This window comes from Papio anubis, chromosome 4 (genome assembly GCF_008728515.1).
Source record: "Papio anubis isolate 15944 chromosome 4, Panubis1.0, whole genome shotgun sequence".
Taxonomy (NCBI): domain Eukaryota; kingdom Metazoa; phylum Chordata; class Mammalia; order Primates; family Cercopithecidae; genus Papio; species Papio anubis.
In genome coordinates, this window is record NC_044979.1 from 97,136,008 (window position 1) to 97,158,458 (window position 22,451).

At 40.6% G+C, this 22,451-nt stretch overlaps 1 protein-coding gene across 2 annotated transcripts; it reads left to right on the top strand.

Annotated features, from left to right (window-relative positions):
- The first annotated feature begins 1,893 nt into the window (after positions 1-1,893).
- MAD2L1 (MAD2 mitotic arrest deficient-like 1 (yeast)) lies at positions 1,894-22,205 on the top strand. Of its 2 annotated transcripts, XM_009203182.4 has the most exons (2): positions 1,894-2,386; positions 20,157-22,205. In XM_009203182.4, exon 2 carries the CDS (start codon positions 20,267-20,269, stop codon positions 20,882-20,884), a length of 618 nt encoding a protein of 205 aa, XP_009201446.1. In that variant the 5' UTR covers positions 1,894-2,386; positions 20,157-20,266; the 3' UTR covers positions 20,885-22,205. The 2 variants fall into 2 exon arrangements, with proteins under 2 accessions (XP_009201446.1, NP_001162365.1); NM_001168894.1 differs by lacking the exon at positions 1,894-2,386 and having other exon boundaries at positions 20,267-20,884.
- The last annotated feature ends 246 nt before the right edge of the window (positions 22,206-22,451 follow it).

Genomic DNA, 22,451 nt, shown 5'->3' on the forward strand with positions numbered 1-22,451 from the left:
TGTCCAGGATTTACACTGTTTCCTGCAATTAAAAAAGTCCCTAGATTTCCATTTGGGGATCCACCCTAGCCCCATTCTCAGTCCACGATGAGGCTAATTCTACCTTTGGATTTGGGGGTGGAGTTTAAGATCAAAAGTAAGTCAATCAGAGCATCCCATTCCCCCAGCCACTGACTTTTTCATAGATGGGCACCTGACCTAAGTCAGGCCAATAAGAATTAAAGGAGGTTCAGGTCTCAGACTTAAACCTATATTTGTGCTGCCAGGAAGTGTACTCTCTTTCTCATGTGATTTGGTATTGGGTTAATGTGTTCTTGTAGGGCTTGAAGCCATCATGGATAGCCTGCCAACTAATTAAGTACAGCAGAAAGTAGCAATGTAGCCAACGGATGTGAAAAGAAGATAGGTTCTAAAGACGTCATGTGAGCTCTGACCAGCTGCCCTTGAAGACTGTCCCTGTCCTTTCTGTTATGTGAGCCAATAAATTACCTGAGGAGTGCTGGCTAATCCGTAGTTTAATCGCTTCCTCTTATAATTAAGCCACACTGTATAGTCAGATAGCTTGATAATATAGCACTTTCTAAGGTTTGCACGCCAAAAGAAGATGCATAAACTTAAAGCATAATTCTTACTTATCAAAATACATGAATGAGTTCTGGAACTACATGTAGCATCATGGTCATTAAATTCTGTGATTAATTCAACCTATATTGCATGCCTATTTTGTGACTGTGCTAAGTGCTGATTCTAGCAAGATAAGGGCAGCTCAGCAATGGAAAATAAATGCAGTCTCTAAATGTTTTAATTTGCTCAACTGACATATCTACTTCTTTTTGAAACTTTTATAATGAAACTTTTTTTTTTTTTTTTTTTTTTTTTTGGAGACAGAGTCTTGCTCTGTCACCGAGGTTGGAGTGCAGTGGTGCAATCTCAGCTCACAGCAAGCTCCACCTCCCGGGTTCATGCCATCCTCCTGCCTCAGCCTCCCGAGTAGCTGGGACTAAAGGCACCTGTTACTACGCCTGGCTAATTTTTTGTATTCTTACTAGAGATGGGGTTTCACCGTGTTAGCCAGGATGGTCTCAATCTCCTGACCTCGTGATCCGCCCACCTCGGCTTCCCAAAGTGCTGGGATTACAGGCGTGAGCCACCACACCCTGCATATAAGGAAACATTTTAAGAGCATTTCAGTAATGTAACTGTTACTAGTCAGACTCCCTCCTAGATATTTGGGGGTCCAAATGACATACGCAGGCTAGGTTTTTAAGAACAGGCGTGAGAATTTGAGTAAGAAACTCTATGGCTGCTAAGTCTAGAAACTATGAAGATCCCAAAGACAGCTTCTGGAAAGAAAGCTGAGAATAAGCAACACAATCCCACCAAAGCAATAATATGAGGGGAATGTACATAGGGTAAGAGAGAAATAAATGGGAGTCAATGGAGAAATCAAGAGCAACTGGTTGAAAGAGGAGATGGAAGAAGACGGAGAACCTCTGAGACCCTGGTTACTACATCTTCAATCAACACTTGGGAAAGGGCTATGGAGGTGCTAAGCTGTTTCAGATAAACAGTAGAAAAATATTAGAGAGCCATTTTTAAATTTTTACTACTTTAGTGAAAAAAATACACTCATCTAAATGAAAATCAAAGGTCATAGGAAGAGGAAGAGAACCCACAGATTTCCCTTTTTTTTTTTTTTTTTTTTTTTTTTTGGAGACGGAGTTTCACTCTGGTTGCCCAAGCTAGAGTGCAATAGTGCAATCTCAGCTCACGGCAACCTCCGCCTCCCAGGTTCAAGCGATTCTCCTGCCTCAGCCTCCCAAGTAGCTGGGATTATAGGCATGCGCCACCATGCCTGGAAAATTTTGTATTTTTAGTAGAGGCAGGGTTTCTCCATGTTGGTCAGGCTGGTCTCGAACTCCCGACCTCAGGTGATCTGCCTGCTTCAGCCTCCCAAAGTGCTAGGATTACAGGCGTGAGCCACCGCACTGGCTTCAGATGTTACTGTTACATATTTCTGCTTCTTTAGATGGAAATGGCAAATTAGCCACACCATTCCAACGTCCTTCCAAAATGCCTTTCAGTACTGCAGAAACTAGAATGTTAAATTCATATTTTCCCTACACTCCCCTGCAGCAAGAATTCTAGGACCCACCAATAAGATTCAATCATGTGAGATCTGAAAGGTGGAAGATATATGATGGCAATCACCCTGCTGCCTTCTCTGTATGGTTAGGGAGGAGAGATGCTGGGTTTTTCTGCAGCAGAATTCCAGTGTCCTGTCACTAGCTTTGTGAGGCTATTGTAGTGAGTTCTTATATTCTACAGTTCCATGGCAACCTCCTGATTCCTCATCTTCATGATCAAGTAGCAGCTAAAATGTCAGGTCAGTTTATCAGTATTATTCTGGGAGTCACTCCTGCAAGCCCAAACTTGAGCTCACTACTCCAATTTTATGAGGACCTAATTCCCTATATTTAAATCTCTTTCTTCGTAAAAAGATCTAGAATGATTTCTGTTTCCTGAAACTAAATGCTGAAGCATTCTACTTTCTAAAGCATTATAGATATGTGATAATAAACAAGTCAAACCAAAGATGCATCTCATTTATAGGTAGGTGTCAGTTGGACACAAAAAAAACATTACTTGGGAAAAGCATTGGGGTATATGCAAGTGAGCAAAGTGGCAGAGCATATTAATCTCTGAAGCAGCCAATAGTAAGACTGTGTTACTGTCCTCAGCTAGACAGGTTTCTATGGGGCAAACTTCCATAATGCCAAGCCATTTGTTTAGCAGTGTTAGCCAAGTTAATGAGGTCACTGGTACTCACTTGTCATTTTCCCATTGTAGGCACTTACGCACAATGTGAAACATTAATGAATTGAATAGGTCACCAAATACAGTGGTCTGGTCAAGATGTAGCTGTTTGTGAAAGGTTATGAATCAGATTAAAATCCTCATTTGTCACAGAGCAAGGGAGGCAATGCTCTTCCCTTAGCCACAGATCTCTCCACACTTTTCAGAGAATAACTATTATAGAACTGTTATAATAATTACAGTATTATTAGAAAGCATTACCAATTAGAATATGCAGATCACTACCTGTTTCTCTCATAAAAAGCACAGCAAGGAATAAAAAACCATAAAATGCTATCCTGGGAAAAGGATGGGCTTGAAGGTAAATACAAAAGTTGAACTTAGCATTCTCTAATGGCCCTAGAGGAAAGGTGATTCAACTAATATTGGTATTTGTTAGGATTTAATTAAAAACCTCTATCACTTTTCAGTGCTACAAGTATGAGGCAAGGGATTTTTCTTCCCCCAATGGAGTCAGGCTGGGAGCTCCAGCTCTATCCTGTGTTTAGCACTAATTTAGGGTCATATACCCCCAAAAGACCTGGGAGTCCAGTTCCCATGGAACCGCCCATGGAACTCCCAAAGTGTCTCCAGCAAATTCCCAATGCAGGATCTACCTGCAAGCTGTAGTAGCCTTTGAAAAACTGAAAGAGAAACCTGAGGAGCAGAGTATAAGGATTATTCATTGCTTGTGAATAATTTTTTTTCTCTTTTCTTTTTTAAGATAAGGGTCTACTCTGTCATCTAGGCTGAAGTGCAGTGGCATAATCATAGCTCACTGCAGCTTTGATCTCCTGGGCTCAAGTGATTCTCCAGTCTCAGTCTCCCAAGTAGCTGGGACCACAGGCGCACACCACCATGCCTGGCTAATATTTAAATTTTTTGTAGAGATGGGATCTCACTGTTTCCCAGAGTTGAATAATTTTTAAATGCATTTTACACTTGGAGAAGATTGTACCAAAATCATCCATTTGCATTTTCACTGAATGACGTGTAAACATTTTAGTTATTATATATACGCTAAAAGTATAAAAATTTTGTTTATATCTTTTTTTAGTATATCTACTTTTCATTTGTGAGAACCCTAGAGGAAAAAGTGTTACCAAAAAGAAAACAACCACCAAAATCTCTACTTTAATGAATAAAAGCTAATGAAGTAGGCTGCATTCCTATTATTTAGTTTCTCTGAATGTCTATTCCCTTATTAATAACTCTGCTTTATTAAAATAACTGTCTCACCCAGGCGCGGTGGCTGACGCCTGTAATCCCAGCACTTTGGGAGGCTGAGGCAGGCAGATCACCTGAGGTTGGGAGTTCGAGAGCAGCCTGGCCAACATGGTGAAACCCCGTCATTATTAAAAACACAAAAATTAGCCAGGCGTGGTGGCGGGTGCCTGTAATTCCAGCTACTCAGGAGGCTGAGGCAGAAGAATTGCTTGAACCCGGGAAGCGGAGGTTGCAATGAGCCGAGATTGCACTCCAGCCTGGGAAACAGACCAAGACTCCATCTAAAAAAAAAAAAAAAAAAAAATATATATATATATATATATATATATACACACACACACACACACACACACACATACACATATATATATACACACACACATATATATATATAAAAAACTGTCTCATATAGCATTTCTGCAACAAGGTAGCAGGGCAATCAAGCTCAAGTCCATATTCTAAAGTTCTGTTTGTGTGCTTCCCCTACTAAACCATCATCATTAATCCAGTTGGAAAGATGTTAGAAAGTTTAAATGTAAGCACACCTTAGGGTTAAAGAGCTACCAAACAAAACAAAGGGTATATTTTATCATAAAATGCCACATGTGACTTTACGCACTTTAGAGTATATCATTCCACCCACATAAAATCAACTATTGATACTATTGATATGTATGTGTAGGTGTACACAATGTATTTACAGGCCGAGCATGGTGGCTCACACATGTAATCCCAGCACTTTGGGAGGCCAAGGCAGGTGGATCACTTGAGGTCAGGAGATCGAGACCAGCCTGACCAACATGGTGAAATCCCATCTCTACTAAAAATATGAAAATTAGCCAGGCATGGTGGTGCACACCTGTAATCCCAGCTACTCTGGAGGCTGAGGCACAAGAATCACTTGAACTCGGGAGGTGGAGGTTGCAGTAAGCTGAGATTGCAGACTAAGACTCTTTCTCAAAAAGAAAGAAAGAAAGAGAGAGACAGAAAGAAGGAAGGAGGGAGGGAGGGAGGGAGGGAGGGAGGAAGGAAGGAAGGAAGGAAGGAAGGAAGGAAGGAAGGAAGGAAGGAAGGAAGGAAGGAAGGAAGGAAGGAAGGAAGGAAGGAAAGAATATATACATTTACATACAGTGGCTGGATGCGGTGGCTCACACCTGTAATCCTAGCATTTTGGGAGGCAGAGGTGGGCAGATCACGAGGTCAGAAGTTCGAACCCAGAAGTAGAAACCCCATCTCTACTAAAAATACAAAAATTATCCAGGCATGGTGGTACATGCCTGTAATCCCAGCTACTCAGGAGGCTGAGGCAGAAGAATCGCTTGAACCTGGGAGGCAGAGGTTGCAGTGAGCCAAGATTGCGCCACTGTACTCCAGCCTGGGCAATAGACTGAGACTCCATCTCAAAAAAAAAGAAAAAGAAAAAGAAAAATATATACATATATATAAAATAGTACCAATATTTGAAAACACGGTTAAATTAGAAATTTTTTTTATTATTATTATACTTTAAGTTCTAGGGTACATGTGCATAACGTGCAGGTTTGTTACATATGTATACTTGTGCCATGTTGGCGTGCTGCACCCATCAACTCGTCAGCACCCATCAACTCGTCATTTACATCAGGTATAACTCCCAATGCAATCCCTCTCCCTCCCCCCTCCCCGTGATAGGCCCCGGTGTGTGATGTTCCCCTTCCCGAGTCCAAGTGATCTCATTGTTCAGTTCCCACCTATGAGTGAGAACATGCGGTGCTTGGTTTTCTGTTCTTGCGATAGTTTGCTGAGAATGATGGTTTCCAGCTGCATCCATGTCCCTACAAAGGACACAAACTCATCCTTTTTTATGGCTGCATAGTATTCCATGGTGTATATGTGCCACATTTTCTTAATCCAGTCTGTCACTGATAGACATTTGGGTTGATTCCAAGTCTTTGCTATTGTGAATAGTGCCGCAATAAACATACGTGTGCATGTGTCTTTATAGCAGCATGATTTATAATCCTTTGGGTATATACCCAGTAATGGGATGGCTGGGTCATATGGTACTTCTAGTTCTAGATCCTTGAGGAATCACCATACGGTTTTCCATAATGGTTGAATTAGTTTACAATCCCACCAACAGTGTAAAAGTGTTCCTATTTCTCCACATCCTCTCCAGCACCTGTTGTTTCCGGACATTTTAATGATTGCCATTCTAACTGGTGTGAGATGGTATCTCATTGTGGTTTTGATTTGCATTTCTCTGATGGCCAGTGATGATGAGCATTTTTTCATGTGTCTGTTGGCTGCATGAATGTCCTCTTTTGAGAAATGTCTATTCATATCCTTTGCCCACTCTTTGATGGGGTTGTTTGTTTTTTTCTTGTAAATTTGTTTGAAGAAAACCTAGGTAATACCATTCAGGACATAGGCATGGGCAAGGACTTCATGTCTAAAACACCAAAAGCAACGGCAACAAAAGCCAAAATTGACAAATGGGATCTAATTAAACTAAAGAGCTTCTGCACAGCAAAAGAAACTACCATCAGAGTGAACAGGCAACCTACAGAATGGGAGAAAATTTTTGCAATCTACTCATCTGACAAAGGGGTAATATCCAGAACCTACAAAGAACTCAAACAAATTTACAAGAAAATTTTAAATAATATTTTAAAACTTACTGTTTTTTTATAAATGTTAACTTTACAAAGGAAGAAGCAAATAAAATAAATATTAACCACTCACAACTCTATTTCAAAATATATAATAAAAGAGCATGGCGTTTGCATCACTGTTTATCACCTATGTGTCTATCAGACTTTGCAAGTGATTCTGCAGTTGTTGCACAATGGGAGTTTCTAGGCCCGTGACATATCTGATTCCTGTGCTCTGCAACAGATCTATCTCCTGAATCCAGTAGAGCTCAGGGTCATTCTTAGGTCATAGTGGTTAAAGACGGCTGTCAATTTACTGCTTGGGCTAGGTTTCAAGTCTCCTTTATCTCTGTTATATTGATGATTCCTAGTGGTAGCTTAAGAAAGTAACCATCCTATCAGTATGCATCTTAATGTTCGGTTGTGTAGCACCAAAATGACTGTATTAAAAGCTCAGTGTGCTGTATGTGAAAGTCGGCTACCCTTTAAAAACTAAGAACTGGAACAAATATATTTGAATAAATAGTTATGGTTCTATGCTGTGCTACAAATTTTTAAAAGGGAGGTTATAATAAAAGGTTGAAACTAGCTGATCCTGTCTCCCTCTCAGTGCTAAGGTAATTATTATTCAGTCAAAAAATACGCAGTGAAAATAAGTAATTGCATAAGAAGATATTATAATCCAGAGCGTATACACCTGGTGTTATTTTTATGAATACCCTTTTGGATCCCCATGCCTGTGCAACTTAATGTTCATCACAATTCTCCATGGCAAAGTAAAAAGATAAGTCTTAATTGCAAATATGTGCATGCTTTATTGCCAATGCAATGGCATGAACACATTTAACAGAATTGTCATTCCACTTAATTACTCTGATTTTGACAGGGACCTATTACAGATAAAATTGATAGCAAGAGTAATAAGGACCATAAAAAAAAATCACTGCTTTCTGGCTGGGCACAGTGGCTCACGCCTATAATCCCAGCACTTTGGGAGGCCAAGGTGGGTGGATCACCTGAGGTCAGGAGTTAGAGACCAGACTGGCCAACATGGTGAAACCCCATCTCTACAAAAAATACAAAACTTAGCCAGACGTGGTGGTGCCTGCCTGTAATCCCAGCTACTTGGGAGGCTGAGGTAGGAGAATCACTTGAACTCAGGAGGCGGAGGTTGCAGTGAGCCGAGATCACGCCACTGCCCTCCAGCCTAGGAGACAGAGTGAGACTCTGTCTCAAAAAAAAAAAAAAAGAAAAAAAAAAATCACTGCTTTCTCTTCAAAGGGTGAGTATTAAGATCTTCTTCCGGCCGGGCGCGGTGGCTCAAGCCTGTAATCCCAGCACTTTGGGAGGCCGAGACGGGTGGATCACGAGGTCAGGAGATCGAGACCATCCTGGCGAACACGGTGAAACCCCGTCTCTACTAAAAAATACAAAAAACTAGCCGGGCGAGATGGCGGGCGCCTGTAGTCCCAGTTACTTGGGAGGCTGAGGCAGGAGAATGGTGTAAACCCGGGAGGCGGAGCTTGCAGTGAGCTGAGATCCGGCCACTGCACTCCAGCCCGGGCGACAGAGCGAGACTCTGTCTCCAAAAAAAAAAAAAAAAAAAAAAAGATCTTCTTCCATATTCTCTATGGCTACTTGCATTAGGTGAAGAAAAAAATAAAGCATAATAATAGGATAGCCATCCTCAAATTGCTTCCTTCCAAGTTGAGTTATGTTTATGATATGACAATGATGCATGGTCATTTCTTTAGACTAACTGGGTTAGATCTGTGACATCTAAAGAAAAGCAACAAATGAATAAGTAGGCAAGTGGACAAAAATAGAGGAAAGCACTCTCCCAAATTAATTATTTATGTGTTAATCATATGTGCTATTTCTCAGTTTTTTCTCAGTGATATTTAAAGGTATTCATTACACTTTTGCCTGAGACAGGTAATAAAAGTTCAGGAGCTGAACACTAAGCTTCAGATACATACAGATAAACAGGAGGGATGAGAGGACTATGGTAACAGTCAGTCATTGCCAGAAATTTGAAATTGGCATTAAGAGGAAGCCAGAAGCTCTATTCAAGTTACAAAGTAGTGGTGTGGTTCTTGGCATCCTGGCATGTATAGCCAAATGGAAAGGTGCCAGGTATTGGCTGGAATAGCATAAACTACTGATTTTCTCTTCCACAAATTAAGCAAATTAAGGGAAGGAAGAGTTTTAGCAGCACGGCACCAATGTTTTATGTAGTCACATTAAACTGTCTGCTACTTGAGTTCATTTTCCACATTCTAGTTTATGATTCACTTTTCAAAAAGCTAGTGTCTTCATAAAATGTCTCCATACGCCTCACACCCCTGCTCATGAAGAAAAAAAATCTAAATTTCAAAATACACCTATAAATCAATTACCCAAATAGGTAATGAATCAAAGCATCTCCTTTTTGGTTTTTTTTTTTTTTTTTTGAGAGGGAGTCTTGCTCTGTTGCCCAGGCTGGAGTGCAGTGGCACAATCTCAGCTCACTGCAACCTCCGACCCCTGGGTTCAAGTGATTCTCCTGCCTCAGCCTCCTGAGTAGCTGGAACTGCAGGCATGTGCCATCACATCCAGATAATTTTTTGTGTTCTTAGTAGAGATGGGGTTTTACTGTGTTAGCCAGGATGGTCTCGACCTCCTGACATCATGATCCACCCGCCTCGGCCTCCCAAATTGCTAAGATTACAGGTCTGAGCCACCAGGCCCAGCTTCCTTTTTGGTCTTTTAAACTTGAAACTGTCATTCAAAATAAGCTCATATTTGTTTGACTATTGATCAAATGGATATCTTCAATAAAAATATTTTTCCCAAGCTACTTTTGTCTTTCAATTCAGAAATGGTTTTATGCTATGCAAACAGGATGAGATATTCAGAGGATTAAATCGATAGACTATAAATTATATGTAAAAAAAAACTTCAGGTCACTACCCTGACACAACAGATTTATTATTAAAGTAGGTAACTCCATAGCAATTCACATTAGTTTTTATAAAGTAAGAGACAGGGAGAGATCAATGATAACTTTGGCTTACTGCTGCTTTTAATGGTTCATTTATAACAGCTACTTATCTCCTATTATTTTAGCTTGCTATAATAATGCCAAGTCAAGAAAAAAGATAATCACCATTATGGGAATATATATTTAATTCAAGTCTGATTGACTGTTCTTTAATCTGATTCATGTATTTGTAGAGTGGCCAGAAGTACTCTAAAAGCATAGTGATTCTTAGGTACACATAAAAATCCCATTAAACAGTCTATATCAAGTTTGGAGTAAAACACATCTGGCAGTTTTGGCTTTATTTTCATAGGCATATTATTATTAAATAACCACACTGCAGGGCACACCCAAAACCCACCAGCTCAAACCCAACTGCTACTATGAACATCAAGGATAACAGCCAAATCTTAAATGGACCTTTTAGCCTCACTACGTTTCCTGGAGACTACTATCTTTGCAAATAATAAGCAGATTTTTGCTCTACACATGCACATGGATCCACATTCCATTCCTGGATTCTCTACAATCATCTTGCCATTCTTGATGATTAATTACCCTGATTGCAGTGGAGATTTGATACAGGCTTCCAAAGGCCATCTCAAATGAAGGAGGAATAAGCTCACTGATTTCGTTTAAGAAGGTTGAACAAGGGCAGTCCTCACCAACCAATCCCCCATATCTTTTCTTCCAGGGTAACTGCTATTAAATAAATATTAAAGGACAGGATTAGGGTTATAGAATTAGGGAGGGAAGGCTCCCCAGTACCATCACTATGGTGGGATGGTAAATAAGGACTCAGGTCTTCTTGGCAATATAAGGTAGCTCTACCACTGTTCATCCCTACTGCTTGCCTTGTTAAGTCTCTGCCCAGAAACATAAGGAACCTGACTGATCTCTCCTGACTCTCTACATCTCTGAATGACACTATTGGTGGTGTAGATGCAATTTCAATCCAAAAGCAGTGGTTACAGTACATTATCCAAAAAGCTAAAATTAATAAGACTGGCAATACCAAGCGTTGGCAAGGATGTGGAGTAACTGGAACTCTCATACATTGATGGTGAGAGTATTAAATTGATACAACTGGCTGGATGTGGTGACTCATGCCTGTAATCCCAGCACTTTGGGAGGCCAAGGCGGACAGATCACCTGAGGTCAGGAGTTCAAGACCAGCCTGACTAATATGGTGAAACCCCATCTCTACTAAAAAATAATACAAAAATTGGCTGGGCGTGGTGGTGGGCGCCTATAGTCCCAGCTACTTGGGAGGCTGAGACAGGAGAATTGCTTGAACCTGGGAGGCGGAGCTTGCAGTGAGCTGAGATCATGCCACTGCACTCTAGCCTGGGTGACAGAGCAAGACTCCATCTCAAAAAAATAATAATAAATAAGTAAATAAATAAATAAATTGGTACAACCACTTTAGAAAACTGTTTGGCAGCCTCTATGAAAGCTAAACACATACCTAGCCTATGATCTAACAATTCCACTCTTAGGAACATAGCCAAGAGATATGGATACATATTCTCACCAAAAGACATTAACAAGAGTGTTCACAAAAGACTTACTCAAAGCCAAGTGTGGTGGCATGTGTCTGCAGTCTCAGCTACTCAGGAGGCCGAGGTGGAATGATTACTTGAGCCCAGGAGATCAAGGCCAACCTGGGCAACAAAGTGAGACTCCATTTCTAAAAAGAAAAAGAAAAGATTTACTCAAAACAGCCAAAAATTCAAAACAACCAAAATGTCACCACAGTAGAAGAGATAAATGAAACATGGTATATTCATACAATGGAATATTACACTGTGATTTTTTTTTTAAAGGACAAACTATTATTACTAGCTATAACATGAATAAGTCCTATAGATACTGTATTAAGAAAACAGACACACAGTATCTACCATATGAATCCATTTATATGGAATACAAAAATAGGAAAAGTAATCCAGCAATAAAAGTCAGAATAGTGGGGGTGAGGTGTGAGAGGTGGGAACTGATTGGAAAAGGACACAAAAGAATCTTCTGGGGTGCCAGAAAAGTTCTATATCTTGATCTAAGTAATCAAGATACACATCACATCAGGTATGATCAAGATACACATCAAATAAAGGTATGTGATGAATCTTAAAAGCATTATAGAAAAGAGACACAAAAGTCTATATGTAGTATGATTTCATTTTGGAAAGGGCAAAACTGTAGGGATAGACAATAGGTCAGTGGTTACCAGAAGATTTGGGTAAAAGGAGGGAACTAACTGCAAAGGGTTACAAGCAAACTTTTGGGGATGATAGAAACAGTCCATATCTTGACTGTGGTTGTGGTTATCTGACTCTACACAGTTATCAACATTCATCAAACTATACATTTAAAAGGATGAATCTTAAAGCTCAATTATAATTCATTGCCTACTTTGAAAACATTCAACAATCTAAACACTTAAGATTAGTATACTTCGGCTGGGCGTCATGGCTTACGCCTGCAATCCCAGCACTTTGGGAAGCAGAGTAATCCCAGCACTTTGGGAAGCAGAGACAGGCAGATCACCTGAGGTGGGGAGTTCCAGACCAGCCTGACCAATGGAGAAACCCCATCTCTACTAAAAATACAAAAATCAGCTGGGCATGGTGGCATATGCCTGTAATCCCAGCTACTCGGGAGGCTGAGGCAGAAGAATCCCTTGAACCCGGGAGGTGGATGTTGCAGTGTTCCAAGATGGCTCCACTGCACTCGGTCTGGGCAACATGAGTGAAATTCTGTCTCAAAAAAAAAAAAAAAAAAAAAGATTAGTATACTCTATGTACTTCCTATACTGTGTGTATATTATACTTTACTTTTAAAAAGTTTGAAAGGTAAAGAAAAAAAAAAAAAAAGAGGTTAAGTGGGTTGTAAGGCATGCATTCCAGTCCAGACTTTGCTACTGCTGTGTTATGTGAAATGCTTTAATTGCTGCTACTGAATAAAAATACAGAAAGTGTTAGGCCTGGAACGGGCCCTGAAACTCACATAATCTCACTTTGATCTACAGAGGAGAAATGATCTCTGAAATATCACACAGCTAGTCAGTTGTGGAGGCAGAAGTGAAAACCTAGGACAACTGACTCTCAGACTCTAGTTCGATTCCAGTTCAAGTGAGATTTTTAAAAAGTCAAACTAATCATTTGACACTACAAAGTAGCAAATTTTCAATGAATTGTGTAATACTGGGCCCCTGTTTGCACATACAGTCATGTGCCACATAAGATGTTTTGGTCAACAATGGTCGGGCACGGTGGCTCACGACTGTAATCCCAACACTTTGGGAGGCCGAGGCGGGTGGATCACCTGAGGTCAGAGGTTCTCGACCAGCCTGGCCAACATGATGAAACCCCATCTCCACTAAAAATACAAAAATTAGCCAGGCGTGGTGGCAGGCACCTGTAATCCCAGCTACTCGGGGGATCGAGGCAGGAGAATCGCTTGAACCCAGGAGGCAGAGGTTTCGGTGAGCCGAGATGGCGCCATCGCACTACAGCCCGGGGGATAAGAGCGAGACTTTGTCTCAAAAAAAAAAAAAAAAAAGATGTTTTGGTCAACAATAGACCTCATATACAATGGTGGTCCTATAAGATTATAATGGGGCTGAAAAATTACTATCACCCAGTGATGTCATAGCTGTCAGAATATAATGAAATTAATTTAAAAAAAATAAATTTAGTGGGCCGGGTGCAGTGGCTCAGGCCTGTAATCCCAGAAATTTGGGAGGCTGAGCACAGTGGATTGCCTGAGCTCAGGAGTTCGAGACCACCTTGGGCAACATGGCAAAACCCCATCTCTACTAAAATACAAAAAATGAGCTGGACATAATGGCACATGCCTGTAATCCCAGCTACTCAGGAGGCGGAGGCACGAGAAACACTTGACCCCGAGAGGCAGAGGTTGCAGAGAGCCAAGATCACATCACTGGACTCCAGCTTGGGCTACAGAGTGAGACTCTATCTCAAAAACATGGCGAAACCCCGTCTCTACTAAAAATACAAAAATTAGCCAGGCGTGTTGGCACTCACCTGTAATCCCAGCTACTCGGGAGGCTGAGGTAGGAAAATCATTTGAACCTGGGTGGTGGAGGTTGCAGTGAGCCAAGATTGCGCCATTGCACTCCAGCCTGAGCAACAAGAGTGAAACTTCGTCTCGAAAAAATAAATAAAAATTTAAAAATAAATAAATTTAGTGTAGACTAAGTGTACAGTGGCCTTTTTTGGTTTGTTTCGTTTTTTCGTTTGTTTGTTTTGTTTTGTTTTGAGATGGAGTTTTGCTCTGGAGTGCAGTGGCAGATCTTGGCTCACTGCAACCTCCGCCTCCTGGGTTCAAGTGATTCTCCTGCCTCAGCCTCCTAAGTAGCTGGGATTACAGGTACCTGCCACTATAACTGGCTAATTTTTGTATTTTTATAAGAGATGGGGTTTCAACCTGATCTCGAATTCCTGACCTCAGGTGATCCACCCACCCTGGCCTCCCAAAGTGCTGGGATTACAGCCATGAGCCACTGTGCCTGGCCAGTGTACAGTGTTTATTAAGTTTACAACAGTGGATAATAATGACCTGGGCCTTCTCATTCACCAACCACTCACTCCCTGACTCATCCAGAGCAACTTCCAGTCCTACAAGCTCCATTCATGGTAAGTGTCCTATACAGCCATACCATTTTTATCTTTTATACTATATTTTTATTGTGTCTTTTCAACATTTAGATACACAAACACTTACCACTGCATTACAATTGCCCACGGTATTCAGTATAGTAATAAGTTGTGCAAGTTTGTAGCCTAGGAAGAGCTATACCATAGAGCCTAAGTGTGTAGTAGGTTATATACCATCTATATTAGTGTAAATACACTCTATGATGTTTGCACAAAGATGAAATAATCTAACAACACATTTATCAGAACATAGTCCTGTCATTAAGCAACATATGACTACATTTGCTTTCCACTTCCAAAGATGCCACTGTACTACTTCAGCCTGAGTGAGAGAGTAAAATACTGTCTCTAAGAAAAAAAAAAATATTATTATATATATGAGTTATCAGTGATCCTTTGATAATAGCAATTTACCCAAAAATGTACATTATTATAGCCTCCATTTAGGAAGCTCCAACTCAAAACTAAATCTTGCCATACCATCTACCCCTTCCTGTCTGGGGCCATCTCCAGTATCTCTTAGTCATGCAAAGTACCCAAACTGCTCTACTACTAGGAGAGGTATTTTAGGTACAATCTAGATTATATGACTCCTTTATTAACTCTTCTGAATTTTTAGTTCCTCTGAAACAAAGTCAACATTTTTAAGTCCACACATTCACAAACACCCCAGATCTTATCAAATTCTATAATATAAGACGGTGTTCATCGTGCTATATAGTTCCCAACAATATTCTCATAAAATTGCAAACAAGAGCAGTTATGCCATACTTCTCTTGAAAATTGAAACATTAAGAAACTGCTAAATCAGAGATCCCTAGTTTCTCTTTCTATGCTCTGTAGCTATCTAAATGACCTTTTGACCCCCCTTTCCCTCCCATCCCTCACTAAAACCCAAACACTAACTTCTCTCTGACTTCCACCCCCTGCAAAACAGAAAAGAAACTAGTATGTTATTTACACTTTTTGATTGACTGACTAATTACACTTTAGTTCCTTTGATGTTGTTGTTGTTGTTGTTGTTGTTGTTGTTGTTGTTGAGATAGAGTTTCACTCTGTCACCCAGGCTGGAGTGCAGTGGTTCAGTGACTGCTCACTGCAACCTTGACTTCCCAGGCTCAAGGAATCCTCTTGTCTCAGCCTCCCAAGTAGCTGGGACAATGGGTGTGTACCACCACACTCTGCTAATTTTTATTTTATTTTATAGTAGAGATGAGGTATCATTCTGTTGCCCAGGCTGTTCTCCAACTCCTGTGCTCAAGTAATCCTTCCCCCTCAACTTCCCAAAGTGCTAGGATTACAGGCATGAGCCACCATACCTGGCCCACTTTAGTTCTAGTAAGTTTTAGCAGTATGTTAATTCAAGTAATATTTACACTTTAAGTCATTTTATCCCTTATTGCATAATGAAAAGCCAATTGCTTCTCCATTAAATAATTCTGACCTTCAATTTAACTTCAGTAAGCAAGTGAGAAAATATTTTGGAAACAAGGAAGAATTTGCAACCACACTTTGTATTCCTAGTCTTGGGGAGTCATGAACAACATTAGAATAGCTAGAGGAGCTGGGCACTGTAGCTCATGCCTGTAATCCCAGCACTTTGGGAGGCCGAGGCAGGTGGATCATGAGGTCAGGAGATCGAGACCATCCTGGCTAACACGGTAAAACCCCATCTCTACTAAAAATACAAAAAATTAGCCAGGTGTGGTGGCATGTGCCAGTGGTCCCAGCTACTCAGGAGGCTGAGGCAGGAGAATCTCTTGAACCCGGGAGGCAGCGGTTGTGGTGAGTCAAGATCCCACCACTGCATTCCAGCCTAGGCGACAGAGCAAGACTCTGTCTCAAAAAAAAAAAAAAAAAAAAAAAATAGCTGAGAGGCTATAAAGAAAGAACCCAAAGGATCATTTGTTCATTTAATCACTCATTCATGCATTCAGTAAACATTTACCAAGGGTCTACCATGTGCCAGGTATTGTACAAGGCAGAGAGAATCGATGATTAATAAGATATGGTCTCTATCCTGAAGTATTTTGCAAGGAGGAGTCACAAACATATTAAAAATATTTAAAGCCCAAAAGTGAGAAGTGCTCTGACAAGTAGAAAACACTGAAAAAGAACAGGAGAGATGGGATTCACTCCCCCTGGGGAGTCAGAACAGGTTTCATAAGGACAGATCTGTGAGCTCAGCTTGAAGGAATGTGACATGTTGAAAGGCAAAGAAAGGATTGAAATGGGTTTCCCAAACTTTCAGCCAAATATGAAAGGAGACAGGATGAGGGGAATGGGTTACCTTTCTTTGCGCAGAGGGAATTTAAGGCCAGAGAAGATAATGGCAAGCCCAGTGTCTACCGCAGCCACAAAGACAAAGGGCTGTGGCAGCAGCTGAGCCCTTTCCTCTTATCTGCAGTCACACAGAGAAGACAGTTGATGACAAGCCTTGCCAAGATGCCCTTAGCCACTTTAGGGGAGGACAGGTGCAAACATTTTCATATAACTCCATGCTCAGCCTACACTCTTTAAAAAGTTATGTTTGTATCAGGATATATCATTGGAACATAAATTTTATCCACATCCTTTGAAATAGTTATTACAATTTGGTTTTGCCCTGTTTTTGGCCTAAGAATTTCAAAGCCTTTGTTGGTGTTAGGATAACAAAGGTTTGTAATCAAACAACGTCCTTGCCTCAAAATAGCTTCCTTCTAGCCAGGGAAGTATTAGAGGGGGTCTTGCCTAGCTATAGCAGATAAGGGCTTATTCCTGGAAACTTGATGAAGGCAGACAAGCTCCTATTCCATCCTCCCTAAATTCCAGCAAAGCCAGGTGTGTCTCTACAAAATCCAGTGCTGACCTCTTTTGCACAATTTCTTGGCCTAAGCAACTTTCTTAGGTCTTTAACCCTCCCTTGCCCCAAAATGTGCAGATGAATAGGTTGTCATAAAGCATATTTGATGTTATTTTAGTCAGTGTCTAATATTTTTGTATCACACCCGTTTTTCTTAGAGTTCTAAAATATAGCTCTCAAGGTTGGGTACCGTGGCTCATTCCTGTAATCCTAGCACTTTGGGACACCAAGGTGGGTGGATCACCTGAGGTCAGGAGTTCAAGACCAGCCTGGCCAACATGGCAAAACCCCCTCTCTACTAAAAATACAAAAATTAGCCAGGAGTGGTGGCACACGCCTGTAATCCCAGCTACTCGGGAGGCTGAGGCAGGAGAATCACTTGAACCCAGGAGGCACAGGTCGCAGTGAGCCAAGATCGTACCACTGCATTCCAACCTGGGCAACAAGAGTGAAACTCCGTCACAAAAAACAAAAACAAAATAGCCCTCAAACCCCTACATTATTCCAAACTCTGCTAATGTAACAATGAATATCCATTCTTTATTCTTTTAAAAAATATATTCATTTTTCAACAGCATTTATCCAACAGTGAGGCAAGGGGTTAGTTATCCCCTCAATGCCCATTGTCTCCTTCTTCCATTTTAGCTGGGCTCATGGCCACCCACCCAAAGATGGTATTTCCTAGTATCCTAGGTGTGGCCACATGACTACATTTATCAGAATGGAATGTGAGTGAAATCTCCAAATATATTGTAAATTCCTGGTGATCAGAAACCCTGTCTTTACATATATTTTATTTCCAACAGTACCCATCCAGTATTATGTTAATAAATGTTTGTTGATCTAGCTTTTTATCTTGACTAATGTTTCATCCATACTATATATTTTGGATCAGAAATAAATTTTATGATTCTAGAAACATGAAAAAGAATAGAAAGCAAATGGAAGTAATGTGTACAACATACAAGTCATTTACTTCACAGGAAATTGCTTGCTCTACATTTTTGCTCTACTCTTCTTCCTAAAAACTGAAATAGGGATGTGGAGCTGACACAGCTTCAACCATGTAGACAAGACTAGGGAATGTCAGAGCAGCACAGTGAAAGAAACAGATTCTGAATGACTTCACATGCTGAGGTACCCCACCAGTGTGGACGCTTACATTCCTCCAACATGTTACATGCAAGAGAATTAAACTTCAGCCATATTTAAGTCACTTAATTTTTTGGTTTCTTTGTTACAGTAGCTTAGCTGGACCCTAGTTTTTTGTTTTTTGTTTTTTGTTTTTTTTTCAGATGGAGTCTCGCTCTGTCGCCCAGGCTGGAGTGCAGTGGCTGGATCTCAGCTCACTGCAAGCTCCACCTCCCGGGTTCACACCATTCTCCTGTCTCAGCCTCCCAAGTAGTGCCTGCCACCATGCCTGGCTAGTTTTTTGTGGTCTTTTTTTTTTTTTTTTGTATTTTTTAGTAGAGACAGGGTTTCACCATGTTAGCCAGGATGGTCTCGACCTCCTGACCTCATGATCCGCCCATCTCGGCCTCCCAAAGTGCTGGGATTACAGGCTTGAGCCACCGTGCCCGGCCTCGACCCTAGTTAATATAAACATTTATTCAATGTCTTTTGAGCATTTACTATGTGACAAGAACTGTCTTCTGGGTAAACATAAAGTGGCGAATAAGCAGAAAAGCTCCCAGGACACAGGTTGCTTATAGTCTAGAACAGGGGTGTCCGATCTTTTAGCTTCCCAGGGCCACATTGGAAGAATTGTCTTGGGCCACACATAAAATACACTAACACTAATGATACCTGATGAGCTAAAAATATATATCACCAAAAAAATCTCATAATGCTTTAAGAAAGTTTACAAATTTGTGTTGGGCCACATTCAAAGCCATCCTATGCCACACGCGCCCATAGGCCATGGATTGGACAAGCTTGCTCTAGAAAGTGATACTAACAAAAAATGTAAAACTAAATTTTCAAACTGTGCTAAGTATGTAAAGGAAACAAAGAGAATGCTGAAGTAGAATATAACAGAGAGCGATACATTCTGAGTGGAATAGTCCACTAAGGCCTCCCTGAGGAAGCATCATTTAGCTAAGGCCTCAAGGTCATAGAAAGAAATGGGGAGAGGGAGTCCATTCTAGCATGCAAAGACCTAAGGCAAGAAAGAGCTTGGCTCTTTGAATCAAGCTCAACCACTCACCTTACACAATTATAGATGCTCAATCAGGGTCTCCACAGATGCCTTCATGACATGCTCAAAAAAAGAAAGAAAAGAAAAGAAAAGAAAAGAAAGAAAAGAGAGAAAGAAGAAGGAGGGAACCTAATGGAAGGCGAGCGGAGGGAAGGGAAGGAGAGGGGAGAGGAGGGGAGGGGAGGGGAGAGAAGGGAAGGGAAGGGAAGGGAAGGGAAGGGAAGGGAAGGGAAGGGAGAGGAAAGGTAAGAAAAAAAAAGAAATATCTAGTCAGTCAAACAAGTTAGGGAAAGAGTAGAGAGCGTCATTAAGAATGAGCGCTTGGGAGTCAGGCAGCTGAGTTTAAAAGTAGACTTTGCCATTTCACAGCTGGGCAACCTCTCATCTTCGGTTTCCTCTTCTGTAAAATGTGGGTTATAATGGCACCTACATCTCACAAGGTTGTGAAGAGGATTTAAATGAATCAATCCATGTGAAGTACTTAGCACAGTGCCCAGCACAATGTAAGGGATCAACAAGTGTCAACTACTGCTATACATATAGGAGCCTCAGAAGAATAAATACTCAAGCGGATATGATAGGAAGGCTGTAAAATAAAATAGAAAATAAATTATGCTCTCCAACTCAATTAGATAAATTTGTGTTTTCTTGGTGGGTAAAGAAAAGGGCCATCATTCACCCTTTTTATATATTTGTATAGGTTTAACAAGGCAAGAGAGTGTGCATTAAAATAAATCAAAGCTGCTATGGGAGCCACTGTGGCTGCTGTCCGCGGAGTGGAAGTGTGTGCCTTTGTTAGTGTCCCTGGCCATGGCGCTGCAGCTCTCCCGGGAGCAGGGAATCACCCTTCACAGGAGCGCCGAAATTGTGGCCGAGTTCTTCTCATTCATCATCAACAGCATTTTATATCAGCGTGGCATATATCCATCTGAAACTTTTACTAGAGTGCAGAAATACGGACTCACCTTGCTTGTAACTACTGATCTTGAGCTCATAAAATATCTAAATAATGTGGTGGAACAACTAAAAGATTGGTTATACAAGTGTTCAGTTCAGAAACTGGTTGTAGTTATCTCAAATATTGAAAGTGGTGAGGTCCTGGAAAGATGGCAGTTTGATATTGAGTGTGACAAGACTGCAAAAGATGACAGCGCACCCAGAGAAAAATCTCAGAAAGCTATCCAGGATGAAATCCGTTCAGCGATCAGACAGATCACAGCTACAGTGACATTTCTGCCACTGTTGGAAGTTTCTTGTTCATTTGATCTGCTGATTTATACAGACAAAGATTTGGTTGTACCTGAAAAATGGGAAGAGTTGGTACCACAGTTTATTACCAATTCTGAGGAAGTCCACCTTCGTTCATTTACTACTACAATCCACAAAGTAAATAGCATGGTGGCCCACAAAATTCCTGTCAATGACTGAGGATGACTATGAGGAAAATAATGTAATTGTAATTTTGAAATTTGGTTTTCCTGAAATCAAGTCATCTATAGTTAATATGTTTTATTTCATTGGTTAATTTTTACATGGAGAAAACCAAAATGATACTTACTGAACTGTAATTGTTCCTTTTATTTTTTGGTACCTATTTGACTTATCATGGAGTTAACATCATGAATTTATTGCACATTGCTCAAAAGGAACCAGGAATTTTTTTTGTCAACGTTGTGATGTATATTCCTTTGAAGATAGTAACTGTAGATGGAAAAACTTGTGCTATAAAGCTAAATGCTTTCCTAAATCAGATGTTTTGGTCAAGTAGCTCGACTCAGTATAGGTAGGGATACAAAATACAGCAAAAGAAGTCTAAATATTCAGAATCTTTGTTAAGGTCCTGAAAGTAACTAATAATCTATAAACAATGAAATATTGCTGTATTAGCTCCTTTTGACCTTCATTTCATGTATAGTTTTCCCTAATGAATCAGTTTCCAATTATTTGACTTTAATTTATGTAACTTCAACCTATGAAGCAATGGATATTTGTACTCTTTAATGTTCTGTGATACAGAACTCTTAAAAATGTTTTTGTGTGTGTGTGTGTGTTTTATAAAATCAAGTTTTAAGTAAAAGTGAGGAAATAAAGTTGTTTGCTTTAAAAAAAATAAAAAATAAAATAAAATAAACCAAAGTTAGGCAAAGAGAAAAAATGGAATATGAAGAAGCTGGCTTCTGGTCCACCTTCTATAGATACTTACTAAATCATATAGTCCAATTTTCCTCCCACAATTCCAGACCACAGTCCACAGGCCCCCAAAAATATCAAAGCTCAATTATTTGGTATATTATATGGTACACGTATCAGGTTTCTTAGTTGTAAGCAACAGCAACTGACTATTGGTATTTTAATTGGAACAGGAACAGATGGGTAGCTCAGAACATTGCTAGAAAGACTGGAAAGCAAGCTTGAAAAATGAAAAGCTTGGCAGTCAGATCCAGGGCTAACTGTCACCACAAAGTCAGTCTGGTGAGCAGACAACTTCTTCTGCCCCAAACCTTATGCTGCCACCTGCACTGTCAAGCCACTAGACCTGGTCACTATTGGATGTCATCTTTAGCACCTTTATCATGGCTGTGCTAGAAATAGATGACCCTGCTGAGAAAGCGAGGATATGGCCTTCTCAGACTTATAATGAAAAATTCTCTAAACATTAAGGGTTCAGACGGTAGCCAACCCCATCAAAAAAGAAAAAAGAAGCCGGCACGATGGCTCACGTTGGTAATCTTGGCACTTTGGGAGGCTGAGGCGAGTGGATTGCCTGAAGTCAGGAGTTCAAGACCAGCCTGGCCAACATGGTGAAACCCCATCTCTCCTAAAAATACAAATATTAGCCAGGCGTGGTGGTGGACTTCTGTAATCCCAGCTACTCAAGAGGCTGAGACAGGAGAATCACTTGAACCGAGGCAGCAGAGGTTGCAGTAAGCCGAGATCATGCCATTGCACTCCAGCCTGGGTGACAAGAAACTCCATCTCAAAAAAATAAAAATGA

Bases quoted from the DNA above. Each gene is read 5' to 3' on its own strand.
- MAD2L1 (XM_009203182.4), top strand. From the start codon at position 20,267: ATGGCGCTGCAGCTCTCCCGGGAGCAGGGAATCACCCTTCACAGGAGC.